This window comes from Dipteris shenzhenensis, chromosome 16 (assembly GCF_047967505.1).
Source record: "Dipteris shenzhenensis isolate YYH24624 ecotype China chromosome 16, Dip_SZ_1.0, whole genome shotgun sequence".
Lineage (NCBI taxonomy): Eukaryota > Viridiplantae > Streptophyta > Polypodiopsida > Gleicheniales > Dipteridaceae > Dipteris > Dipteris shenzhenensis.
In genome coordinates this window covers 21,419,613-21,432,712 of record NC_141611.1, presented here as the reverse complement: position 1 = coordinate 21,432,712, position 13,100 = coordinate 21,419,613, and the positions used below count along the sequence as shown (strand labels likewise).

The window sequence follows — 13,100 nt, the reverse complement described above, 5'->3', positions numbered from 1 at the left end:
TCAGAAGCACACTTTATATGTAGCATATGAATTCTTGTGCCACATCATCAAAGGCCTCTTTCTTCATAAAATTTCGACAAGCCATAACTTGCAATCCAAGAAGAATTTGCACACGCTCCAAAAAGGAAACGTGATCGTCTTTTCAAGCTCTATGCGCGTGTCAAGTCAGAATCATTGTTAGCAATTAGACACTGTCAGATTTGAAAGTTTCTTCAACTAGTAAGACCTTTGCAAGGGCAATACGCACCCCAATTGTTGAAAAGTTCACAAGGATCGAGGACATCCACAAGGAGAGATGTGGATCAGAGGATCCCACAGGTGTTGACTATTTAAAGGACTCTCTCTATATAAGAAGACTATTATGTATTGTTGATCATATATATTTGCAATAGATTGAGTATTGCCTACCTTATGCCTCTCTCATGGTGTTTTGATCCTCCTTGATCCCTCACTTTGTCAAAGTACATGGCCTCAAGCTAAACAACTTGTAAATGATTTCTTCTATCATGACTTGGGCATGATATGTGGAAACAATAAGAAGCCGAATAGACATTTTGATATACACCATGTGAGACACTTTACAATTCAGGTCATGCAAACTAATCAAAAAGCACGAAACAATCTTGTGGAAGTTGAATTGACACCTTAGACATTCTTGATTCATCAAAGCGAGAGATAACCTATATGACTACTACTTTGTGATCTACTAAAAGGAAATGTCTTTTAAAATACTTCGAAGCCTTTCAATTGTGTTCATTATAGCCTTGAGGAAAGTTTTATACATAGCAAAGGTTGAATCTAATGAGGACATATCATTCTATTTGGAATGAATCGTGTATGGGTAGTTCACACGTTTCAAATGAATTCAATGAGGACACACCACTATGCTTGAAATGAATAGTGTATAATGGGTAGTTCATGTGTTTATAATTCACATACAACATTCCTTTCATGTATTTAGATTACAAGAAGCCATTTTGTAAGTAATGGAGTTCGAGATTCTATTTATCTTGGGTAGGAGGAGTAAAAGGTAGAAGCATTGTGGAAAATCAAGACTTGAATTTCATGAGCTAGAAAGTATTATGTAAAGGAAGGTTGTGACATTTAAACTACTCTTACACAAGAAGTTATAATTAAAAATAAGTTAGGATGTCTCTTGCAGTAGCGCATGCAAATAACCTTTGTTGCGTCACACCCCAATATGTCATTTTAATCCAATTGCATGTCACTTGAATATAAGTTGGCCGGGATCCTTTCCAAGATTATATTCTATATTTCTTCTCGAAAGGAGAAGTAAATGTAGGTATAATTGATTATAGGTAGACAAGATGAAGAAGACAGATTGAATGCTTTTGGAGTGAGGAAAAGGTAGTCACAAATGGAATAGAAAATGAGTTTACGGTAGTTATTCTGCATTGTCACTCTCCTTTGTTGACGAAGATGGGCAGTTTGTGGTGACATAGTAGTGTGGTGTTTATACATTTTAAAATTTTGTTTTGTTGTTTTCTACAACCGTATTCTTAATTGTGAACATTTTGTGGGTGCATTCTCAAAGCATGATAGGAGGAATAAGTGTAGTAAGCATAAAATTTTCCTTCTTTCCCTCCTCCCAATGATATGATCAGAAGAAGTTTGCCATCCAAACGTTTTGGAGGCTAGAGTCCCTTGATGAAATCTTTGTTGCCTTAGAACTTCGTTGGGAAATTTTAATATTTGTTCTTGAATGGCTTAATCTAAATTGAAAGGTCATTTTCAAGAGGATATTCTTGAAAAGGGAAGAAAAATTATGATTGGCAACGATGAAGTGCCTACAGGGGTAATGATGATGTAAACTATGGGCGACACTAGCAAACTTACTAAAAAACCTTAATCGGGAAGTAAGAGATCTTTGGCAGCTCACTGTTATAGACATCAAGAATTGTTGGGAGAGATGGATGTTTGTGACCAAGTAGAGTTGAAGGCATAACATATGAGGAACACATGGTTAAACGAGTCTACTTCTTTGGACATGGGGGCCGACCCTTTGGAATGAGCTGAGTAGATGATATGAAGTACACAATGGTGGAGGCTGAGACTCATAAGCGGAGAATCTGTTTTTCCGAGCCAATGAAAATGAACTCAATCTCCAAGTCAGCAGCTTTTTTCCATCTCAAAGCAAACAATGCACAAACATTTGCCGACAAGATGCTATTGTAGGGATGATGATTGCACTAAGGATTTACAACAAGCATGTGGAACATGTGGGGATTTTTGGCAAGGGCGGTGGGATTTTAGGGGGCCATGTCCTGGGGGAACCGTATACGTCTTGGTGAATCATGCGAGGACACAATGAAGCGTTGGTTGAAACCTCTCCTCAAAATTTTATTTGAATGATTTGTTGGCACGCCAGTAGGGACCACAGGGAAGTTAGCCTCCAGCCGATGACGTGTCCGCGTTATTATGACTGTGAGTCTGTGACGCACCTCGTTCCAAAAGGTCATACGCGCCCCCCCGTCCGTGCCACGCCAGCGTACGCCCCTGCGTCTTGGGCTGTGAGTCCACAGGAAGTTAGCGACATTGATGACGTGTCTGGGTCATCATGAGAATGACGCCGGTTATTTTTTTAAAAAAAGGGCTTACGCGGAGGACGCCAGAAAGCGCGTAACTACCAATCCGAGGTGGACAGGCGCCGGGCCGCGTAGGATGCCACGCCAGCGCGCGCCGCTGTGATCCCGCAACGAAAAGCGTGCGCCAATAGACAACGACGCGTGAGGGGAAAGAAAACCCTTGGCGCAAGTTGCAACAAGTGGTGGGCCCGCCCCAGGGTGCAGACAAGGCGATGATGACGTGGGGCCCGCCAAGTAGCCCGCAAATCATAGGCGGGAAACCGGTCAAGGCGGTTTTGTCGGCGAAAGGGTTGGTTACGGCCAGTAAGGCAGGTGCCACCTAATCAGACAGCTGGCGAGAGGACGGTGATGGCCAGCGATGAACAGGTGAGGACTGTGACGTGACACCGTGACTGGGTGTCCCGTCAACAGGTCGGTGGTTGGGTGTCGTTATTCGGAATCCCGAACGCTGAGTCAACGACTCCAAGGACCCCCGAGCGGATGACCGGAACAACCGGTCGCCTTTTGATATTCGTCCAGCCTGGCCTCCGCCACGTGGTCCCTGAAATGTCAGGCGCCGTTCCTATAAATGTGCTGCCACGCCTTCGTGGTAGGTAAAAGCACTCAAACAAAATGCTGACGACGTCATAACTTAAAATTTCGGGTTAAATAGAAATCAAAGATATTGCGGGCGAATTAAAGATTATTTTAATCCGGAAAAAAGATCGGCATTGTATGGGGATTTGGGAAACGTTTGCCTGGGGTGACGTGGCGTCGCGTGCGCTGGGGATTATGACGTGGCAGCAACGGAGGTGGAGGGCGACGTGGCAACCCGGCGGTCGTGTATGATATTCCCCACGTGGCAGGTAACGGTGGTCTTCAATCGGAGAGAAAATCGCGTGTGACGTGCCAAGGCTGGAATGGACGGCGGTCCACGTGGCTGGAATTGGGAGGGATGGTAGGTCCACGTGGCAAGGCTTGGATCATTGGAAGTACGTTAGGCCTACGTGGCAGGAATTGGGAGGGATTGTAGGTCCACATGTTATGCTGACGTGGTCGTCTTCCTCATCGAGGGAGTTCAAGTAGAGCAGTTTGGCTCAAACTCTCTGTTTTTCGAAGCTCAGCTTGCTGCTCCCCCTGCCCGCCATGGATCCTTCCCCAAGCTCCCTTTGAATTCTTCCCCTGTTCTCAGTCCCTTCCCTCCCTCATACCTACCCCCCCCCCTTCCTTCTTTCCCTTCCCTGAGCTTCCGCACCCCTGCATGGCCTCCGACACCCCCAAATCCTGCCTCTCCGCCGATGACTTTGAGCGCATCACCGGCCCCTGGAGCCCCGACGAGGACGCCGCCCTCCGCCAGCTCGTCCTCAAATATGGCGCTCGCCACTGGTCCCTCATCAGCAAGGGCATCCCTGGCCGCTCCGGGAAATCCTGCCGCCTTCGCTGGTGCAATCAGCTCAGCCCTCAGGTGGAGCATCGCCCTTTTTCCGAAGAGGAAGACGACAAGATCATTCAGGCGCACGCCCGCCACGGCAACAAATGGGCGACGATTGCGCGTCTTCTACCCGGGAGAACGGACAACGCGATCAAAAATCATTGGAATTCGACGTTGAAGAGGCGGGCGATGGCTGAGAAAGTAATAGGGGAAGAGTCGGCGGCCACAATTTCTTACGGAACACTTCGAGACGAAACTGAGGTTTGCAGCTACGACGGGAGGAAACGGAGTAACGACGATCTGTCCAACGATAGCGGCGTGCAGGGGGATGCGGACTTGGAAGCGGAATCAAGAAGATTGAAGAAGGTCAATTTCGGCAGCGACTCGCCGTGCCGTTCGAGCAACAGTGATCCTTCGATTTTCTCGTACCCCCAAGTTCACAGACCAGTCCCCCGATCGTCAGCGTTTGATTGCTACAACGCAATGGCGGGGAAGCAACAGAAAGAGGCTTCCAGCTCCACGACCGATCCTCCAACTCGTCTCAGTCTTTCCTTACCGGGAACCAGGTTGGACTATGGAGCGGAGGGCTATAGTGAGGGCACGCCGAATTGCAGTCCGATTCTGGCTGCACGGCCCAAGAGTCCTGTATCGATGCAGCAAGAAATGGGCGATTCGCGAGAGGCTCCTGTGCGAGAATCTCCTTCAGCTCATCAAGCTCTTGCAACTTTCAATCAAGGGCAGAGCTACTACGCGCTGCCGGTGGTAATCCCGTCGTTCCAATCTCCACCGTTTCTCCCGGTGCAGGCGATGAGCGGCTACTTAAGGGCCGAAGATGCAGTATCGATGATGAATGCGGCGGTGAGGGTAGCGGTGGCACAATGTCTGTCGACGCTGTATCCGTCAAATGCAGGATACAATGTGATGCAGCAGGTGCCCGCAGGAGTCCAGCCCGGGTGTGGGCAAGGGGTAGAAGGGACGATGAATGCGGGGATGTTGGGGATGATGAGAGAGATGGTGGCCAAGGAAGTACAGAGCTACATAGCAACTTCCTGCAATCCAACCACAAGCTTTGCTCAAACCGAACATGGAACGCTGCGCAGGGATGGCTCATCTGGAAATCCAATTCTGCGAAAGGCTTGAAGGCTAAAACCCTGGTTCTTTTCATCTCATCGTCTTCACGCAAAAGCTCAACTCTCTAAGCTTGTGTCTTTTTCTTTTACAACAGCTCCTAATCTCAAAAAGTTCTTCTTTCCTAAATCTTTTGCGAAAGAGAGCCAGCATGCCTCTCCCCTGATACACCACAGGCCAAGTCCCTCCTTTCTCTTGTATAGGGTTTGATTGAAGACTAGAAGCTCATGACACACATTGCGCCCTAACCACTTTCTTAACCTTTGCATTAGTCCAAGTTCACCCCTTTTTGCCTTAGCCACCAGCCTCTCTCTCCATTCCTAAGAGGTGCATCAGCCAAACAAGAGGACCAAATTCCAATTGGATGGCACCTTGTAATATAGGCAAGCAGTTCTGAGCCTCTGTCGAATTCCAATTGGATGACACCCTATAATATAGGCAAGGAGGTCCAAGCCTCTCCTTTTTTGAAGAAACTACCCATTTCTCTATGGAAAGTAGACAAATAAGAAGAAAAGTCAATTAACCATGTTTGATGTTTACATGTGTTGTTGCTTTTGAATTTCCTTTTAATGGCATTTGGCATATGCACCTTGTGGACTAGTGTCTTGAGAGCATGGGATCTTAAAACAATTTAACCCCAATTTTGGAGCGAATCACTCTCCAAAACAAAATATTAGAAAGGTGGATGGGATTTAACTAGAAGAGGGTTAAAATAGCACAAAGAGAGCAATTGTTCATGTAGAGAAGGTAGCCCTATTACTTTACCAAATAGTGGATGAGACCATTTACCAACACATCGTATTGGAGACTAAAGTAGGACTAAGTCGTGCATGTATAGTTTGCATTTGTACACAAGAAAAAGATGAGGAATAGGCCTCCTCCACAATTGAGGATGAAAATTGGATTTAAGTAGAATAACTTTAGTTCGCCCACTTGTGTCAAGAAAAAGCTTAGGACTTGGCCTTCTTAGTTTAGCCTTAGGACTTCCTTTTCCATTGACAATATCGTTGATGCAATAATCAAGAAAAACTATAAATTAGATTTGATTGCAAGGGGAGGGTGCAAGAGTGAGTGTGTGGAGAGAGAGAGAGAGAGAGAGAGAGGCAAAGTACATAACACCATATAATCCTTTAGGGGTGGGAGAGAGAGCACATCAAAAGTACCCAACTCTAAATCCATTCTCGAAGGTCTACAATTGAAGCAAAATTCATGAAAATTCCATTCGTTATAGCAAGTTATTGGGCATAGATTTATGTCTTGGCTAAGAGGACCATTTGAAGAAACTCACATAATGTAAGTCTTTACATGTTTAGCATTGATTTTTCCTTGCCCTATGAATAGCTCCTAAACCCTTGCAAAACAAAAACACTTATAAGAGCATAACGTTTTGCTTTTCCTTTTCTATCTTTTTTTCTACCTAATTTGTTGTAGCAATTTAAGCATACTATTTATGTAATGGTTAGGGACCATTCTAAACACATTTGAAACGCCTACTCCAAGTTCTTTAAAGATTTAGCATTAATTTTGGTGTGCTATAAGAGTTCCTCTCATCCCTTGTAAAAAGATGCAATTCTAAGACCTTACCCTTTTGCACGGTGCCTTCTAAGACCTAGGATATCTTAAATTCTTTCAACATAAGAGGGAAATTAATTCCAGAGATAAGAAGGGTATGAAAGTTCTATTTTCGTCCTTGGATAACCATAGGTTTCTAGTAGCTAGCCTTAGGGCTAGGTGAGATAGACTTGTATGTGATATGTGATATGAAAGTTTTGTTTTCATCCTTGGCTAGCCATAGGTTTTTAGTATTTAGTCGAGGTTAGGTGAGATAGGCCCGTACATGAGTGATGTTGGCAATCTAGGCCTGCAAGCAATTGTTGGTGCTTGGCAATCCCCGAGCTGTCATTTTGCAATTCTAATTCCCCATAAGAATGACTATTACTTGGATTCCCAGTTCTTTTGTGTTGGTCTTGTTGATGACAAGCTACCACACCTCAAGAGAAAGGGGTGTGCCATCCCAACATATTGAATGATTGACTAGTCCCATTCTAACAATTCTAATGAAATAAGAGGTCTCGTACATCATCAAACAACTGAGAAGCTACCACAAACTTGATTCTCTAATTTTGTATCATTGAGCCTCTATACAGAGGGCTAACTAAAGCAAACTAAATGACCCCATAGGAGGGTTTAGACCTACCCTAGACCCACCAATCCAAACTTGCTCTAGATGGATGACACTTGCCACGTTGCTCCCTACCAAGCTTTACCTATAGATAGCAATACAATGCCTCTGCTTAAGTGTTCCTAACCCATCCTATATAGGCTTCTCCTCCAGGCCATTCAATACTTAAGGCTTGCACTAATGTATAGAAGCCATACATGTTGCCCATATGGCTTATCATAAGCAACGGGTAATTAGTAAGGGTCCCCTAAGATGAGTACGCATGTACTCTCATAGACGGTAGGATATCATAGGGACTATAAGGACTCGCAAAATGGAACCTTTTGTTGCATTGAGATGAGGTAATGTGAGAGGTTAAGCCTGAGTGTTCTAAAGATCTACCTTTATTATTTCTAGGTAAGCATGATCGTTGTTTTGTTTGCACTCACTATGCCTTGGGACAACAATCATAGCTGCATCTTGCTAGGAAGGGTGCTTATGGATAGGTTGTCCATTGGTATTTATACCATGGAATCATGCATATTCTCATCCAATAGTCCATAGAACCTTATGAAAGGTTCAACTTTAACATGTTCATGCAATCATCTTTTGTTCGTCTAGTCTTTCATCAAGGCGGGCTTCATTCTTTTTGGCTTTCTTCCCTCATCCTTTTGGCCTATTTCCTAGGTTTTGTTCCCAAAGGCAAACGATGATCTATAGCTTAAGAAGGGGAAAAACGTATTTATGTACAAGGTCTACTAAGATGTTTGCTACATAGTTATTATGCTCGCACATGAACATATTACTTTGATTATTTATCGGATTTCTTTTTAGATTTGGTTGCTATCATATGCATCAAACAAAATCCATAAAAGTATCTTATACATGCAATGTCTAGTTAACCAACCAACACAATTTAAGAGGGGGTGTTCAGGGTGGCATAACTTGCACCATAGACCAAAGGGAAAATGGGAAAACCCTAACCCTAACCCTAACCCTAAGGAGTTCATGTATGTATTCATATTTCCACTGTGCTGGTTCTTGGAACTATTTTAGTACTGCTACTTGCATCTAATCCTAAAACCAAGAAAAATGTATTTCCTTATGCAGCCACCACGGTAGTTCTATTTTAGTGCAAGTTGCACTTAATCCTAAACCAATACAAATGTATTTCCTTGCAACCACCATGATGGTTCTTGGAATTGTTTTAGTTCTACTTGTAGTTAATCCTAAAACCAAGGATAATGTATTTCTTTGTGCACCAATTGCTTGTGCAACAATTTCTACCAGTAACAACTGATCCTAGCAACTATTGCGATAATTATATTAAAGTTGAAACAAAAGAGGTTACCCCGACGAGTATAACAAAACAAAAAAAGGTTGAACAACATAGATTATATCAAAAGAAAAGGCATAACAAGTCAGCAATTGCTGAGAGCCTTGTTAAGAAAAATTTGAAAAAAGAGATTACATCTACATCCAAAGATAGTTTGTAAATAAAAACTAACAAATCTAGAATTGATAAGATCCTTATCGAACCAAAATTAAACTAAAGAGATTACATCTACATCCAAAGACAGTTTATAACAACTCAACGATTACTGAGAGCCTCATCGAGTAAAAATTGAACAAAAGAGATTACATCTATATCCAAAGACAATTCATAACAACTTAGCAATTGTTGAGAGCCTCATGGATTTAAATTAGTGTGGCAGTGAAAATAGCACAATGCTTATAAGCTTCAAAGAATTGTACTAACTCTAATGCTTTACTAACATACATTCATATCATTAAAGGATGTGATGCCAAATTGTTTTGAAGTTAAGGCAATAGTATAATTTCTCGAAGTTTTGGACAGTTGATTTAGATGAAGTAGTAAGTTGGCCACTTTTTGGTCGGTTGCAAGCACAGATGAGTTGAAGATGCATGAAGAGAGGATGTTGGCTATTACAAAGATCAATTCTGCAAATGTAGCTACACTGAAGGAATTTGGAAGCTCATTTGATGTTAGGGTTATGATTAGACAACAATCTCAATACGTGACATTTGGTACAGAGGAGATTTCAATCCTCTCAAATCCTAACAAAGAGCAAAAATTGAATAAAAGAATCCAAGGACGCTTTTTGCCATAATAGTATTATATTAAAGTTAAAATAAAAGATATCATTCAATGAGGATAACCACTTTACCATTTGCAAGAGCCTGAACAATTACATCCTATGAGGATACGCACTACCTCACCATTATTGACAGGCTTATTTGAGAAAAAGTTATAAAGAGGATATTTATATAACTCAGTATTGTTGAGAGCCTCATTTAGACTTGCTGATAGACAATAATACATTATCGTATTCACACAGGCCAGCTTGCTACATTCAAATTTTTGGGGAGCTGATGGAGAAGACTATGGAGAGGCCGAAGATGGTGCACAATTATAGTAGTCAAAATCAAAGGCCGAGGCCAACAACAATACAAGAAAACTCTACCCTAAAAATCCTTAGCCCTTCATTGTCTCTAGAGAATCCATATCTAACATAGCCATAAAGTGGCCAACTGTGTGCATGCCATCCAAGGTGACTCACCTAGAGATGTTGGGGGAGGCAATGGAGACTATGAAGACTATGCAGAAGAGCAGGCATCTCAATTCTTATCGAGTGCAACACAATGACCTTGTATGAGAAACCAGACAAGATGGGGATCACATTGAAACAAGGGAGGGTAATATTTTTGGCTTTGGTTCGAGCATGGCGATGGTGAAGATGTGAAAAGAGTCCATGTTTAGGGACACGATTAAATAGTAACAGTGGCAATCTACTTAATTGTCCAAATAATATGAGCCACCTTAAATTTATCAAAATTTGAGCCACTGCAAGGCCTAGTGGTGCCATCCAAATAATCATGAGGCATCTTTAATTAATCAAAATTTGAGTCGCCAATCAATCACATGCTAGGCCACCTGGGCAGTGTTGTATTTTGTAGACACTCTTTGCCACATGAAAAGTTTCATCATAAGGCTGAGGGAACCACAGTGATTGACAATTAACTAGACTAGATTGCTCATTTTGTGCCAAAAATAATCACATGCAAGCTTGGCCCAATTATAGAATCATGAGCCACTATTTAATCACATGCCACTATGGTGACTACTAGTATTTAACTGCACTTAAAATAATGAAAAATATCACTTCTCAATTGGGACATAAAATCACATACAAGCCCATCTAGATAATCATGAAGGAGCCTTCATGCCAATGAGAGTGGTAATTAAGTGGTGATTAATTGTGTCCAAATAAACATGAAGTAGTTGCCATGCCGGTGAGACTCTTCATTGTTTCATCTAGACCGTAAGTACTCCTTCACCATTTTTGACTCCCTTCACCACCATTACCTCTTGACCTTTCTCTATTTCACTCTTCCTGCAACTTCTACCCCCTCTCACAATGGATCCACTTGGACACATCAAGCTCATAAATGTGTCATCTTGCTCCTCCATCTCTACATAGTCCAAGAGCATCTCACACAATCTTTCCTCCCCCTCTACATAGTGCTAGAGATTCTGACGTAATCTTTCTTCCCCCATCTTGGCATCACATTAGAAAAAAAGGAGCCCATTTTGGGGCCTTTTATCCCAAAAGGAAAACAGCCCTCCACCAATCAAAGGAGGGCCAACGTAACATTGAAAAAATTAAAAAAAATTTAAAAAAGAAAATATTGTCCAGTTTGCATTCAATGAGGATGCTCGAGCTACTTTATTATATCTAACATCCGATGTAGAATTTGGTATTTCTGACATCACCAGCATTCTGAAGCGGTCCAAAACCCCTGCAAGAACTTTTGAAATGCCAAAAACAAGCACCCGAAGGCTCGAAAAAGGCCAAAAAGACCCAAAAAACCAATTGTACAAAAGAATGCAATTTGATAGGTTGGTAGGGTGCAACAATTGTACAAATGAATGCGATTTGACAGGTTGGCACCCTGCCTATCTGTCAGATTGCATTCTTTTGTACAAATGGTTTTTCAAGACTTTTTGCCTTTTTCGAGCCTCCGAGTGCCCATTTTTGAGGTTTCAAAAGACCTTTCGAGACTTGTGTCCCACTCTGGATGCACCAATGATGTTAGAAATACCAAACTCTACACCGTATGTTAGTGGTATTTTGACATATTTTAGTGTTTTAGATAAAAGAAAAATGAAGAAATCGTGACTGTCTCTCAGGCCCCCAAAATGAGCTCCAAATTTTGCTAACATTGTAACATGCAAGAGCTACTCACACAATCATTCCTCCCTAATCTTAAAGTCGTGACATAGAAGAGCTCCTCACATAGTTTTCAAAAGCTTGATTTGGATTCTCTCTCCAACTTCACTAAGTTGATAGATGAAGTGAACATGAAGGATGGATATATTGTTTATCAAAGACAAAAGATTAATATTAGTGAAAGCATGATTGAAAAGATGCTAGGCATTCTTGGAGGCAATTTGTAAGCACAATTCTTAGAGAAGCCATGGAAGAGAGGATATTTTAGCTATATATTCCAATGCTAAGACTAGTGTAGATGGTGGAGTCAAGGTTTTGAGCTTGCTAATAGATGTTTAGGATGTGATGAAATAGATAAGGCAATAATTTCTTAATACGAAGTCTAGTTTGTTTAAGCAGAATTGAGCGGACGTACAATCTCTTTCTCAAAGATGATATCCAGGATCGTTATGATTGACTTGAAGAATTGCAAGGATGGCAAATCCATATTGTCATATCAGTCAATCAGAGTTGCTATGCCTTGTTTCAAATTAGTTTTTGAGGAATATGACAGGAAGATGATTTTTCTGCATATGAAAGCCACCATGTAGCAAAGGCAATGCTATGTGAGAGAATGCTCAGGGAGGGTGCAAAAGACAAGGTGGAGGAGGTAGAAGTGAGGGCCTTTTAGGCACGAGAGAAAGATAAGGACGCTGAAAAAATGTCCGAGATGGAAAATCATAGAAGAGAAGAAGTAGAGAAGTGAATCAAGACATTCTATCAATAGATTGATGATGTTAGAATGGATGGGGCCAATGTGGGGCAAGAGTTATTAGGGATGAAAAGACTTCTTGAAGATCAGAGAGATGAAATGGAGGCTCTTTACAACATGCAGAAAGAATTGAAAATTGATAAAGATTAAATGATAGAGCAACTAAAAACGGAGAATGCAGAAACTAGGGCATTGATGTAGGAGCTATGAGAGAGATTCAAGGCCAAGAAGGATGTAGATTGGGAGGAGAGCAACCACGGTGGAGAAGACAAAGAGAATGTGGAATTTTGGCTAGATATGTACAATTCCTTGAAATTGGATTACACTAGGGCGGCTTTGTGGGAGCTTGCCATGGCCTTGAAAGTTTTGAAAAGCAATCCTCCATCCTACCTAAAACCCAACATAGAGTGGATCTCTTAGAAAAGGCCTGCAGAGATTCTTTTAAACAATTTCATCAACTTCAAGCGCATCTGATTTTCCTTGGTTAACTACACCCAAGCAATGTGAATGGATTTTCTTGTACTTTCATAGTCATCCACTACTCCCAGGAACCCCATGATGTGCTCATGTGTGTCTAAATCACTTTTGAACACACTCTTTCCCTTCTTTTGTCTAGGCATAGCTTGCAAATAGAACCTAATAGCTCTTATTAGATGAGAGTCACAAATGTTTGTGGACTCTTATGTAACAGAATGTAATTGTGGCCTCTCTTAGGATGTTTTTTTGTACTAGATAGATTCAACTACTACATCCCAATTCTCATAACTTGTTCCTCAATGATCCTTAAATG

The 13,100-nt window shown here is 41.9% G+C and overlaps 1 protein-coding gene across 1 annotated transcript; it reads left to right on the top strand.

Annotated features, from left to right (window-relative positions):
- Positions 1–3,715: 3,715 nt before the first annotated feature.
- On the top strand, positions 3,716–5,613 carry LOC147892684 (uncharacterized). Its single transcript, XM_087387150.1, has one exon. It carries the CDS (start codon positions 3,847–3,849, stop codon positions 5,155–5,157), a length of 1,311 nt encoding a protein of 436 aa, XP_087243276.1. The 5' UTR covers positions 3,716–3,846; the 3' UTR covers positions 5,158–5,613.
- Positions 5,614–13,100: the final 7,487 nt, after the last annotated feature.

Coding starts and splice junctions, on each gene's coding strand:
- LOC147892684 (XM_087387150.1), top strand. CDS start 3,847: ATGGCCTCCGACACCCCCAAATCCTGCCTCTCCGCCGATGACTTTGAG.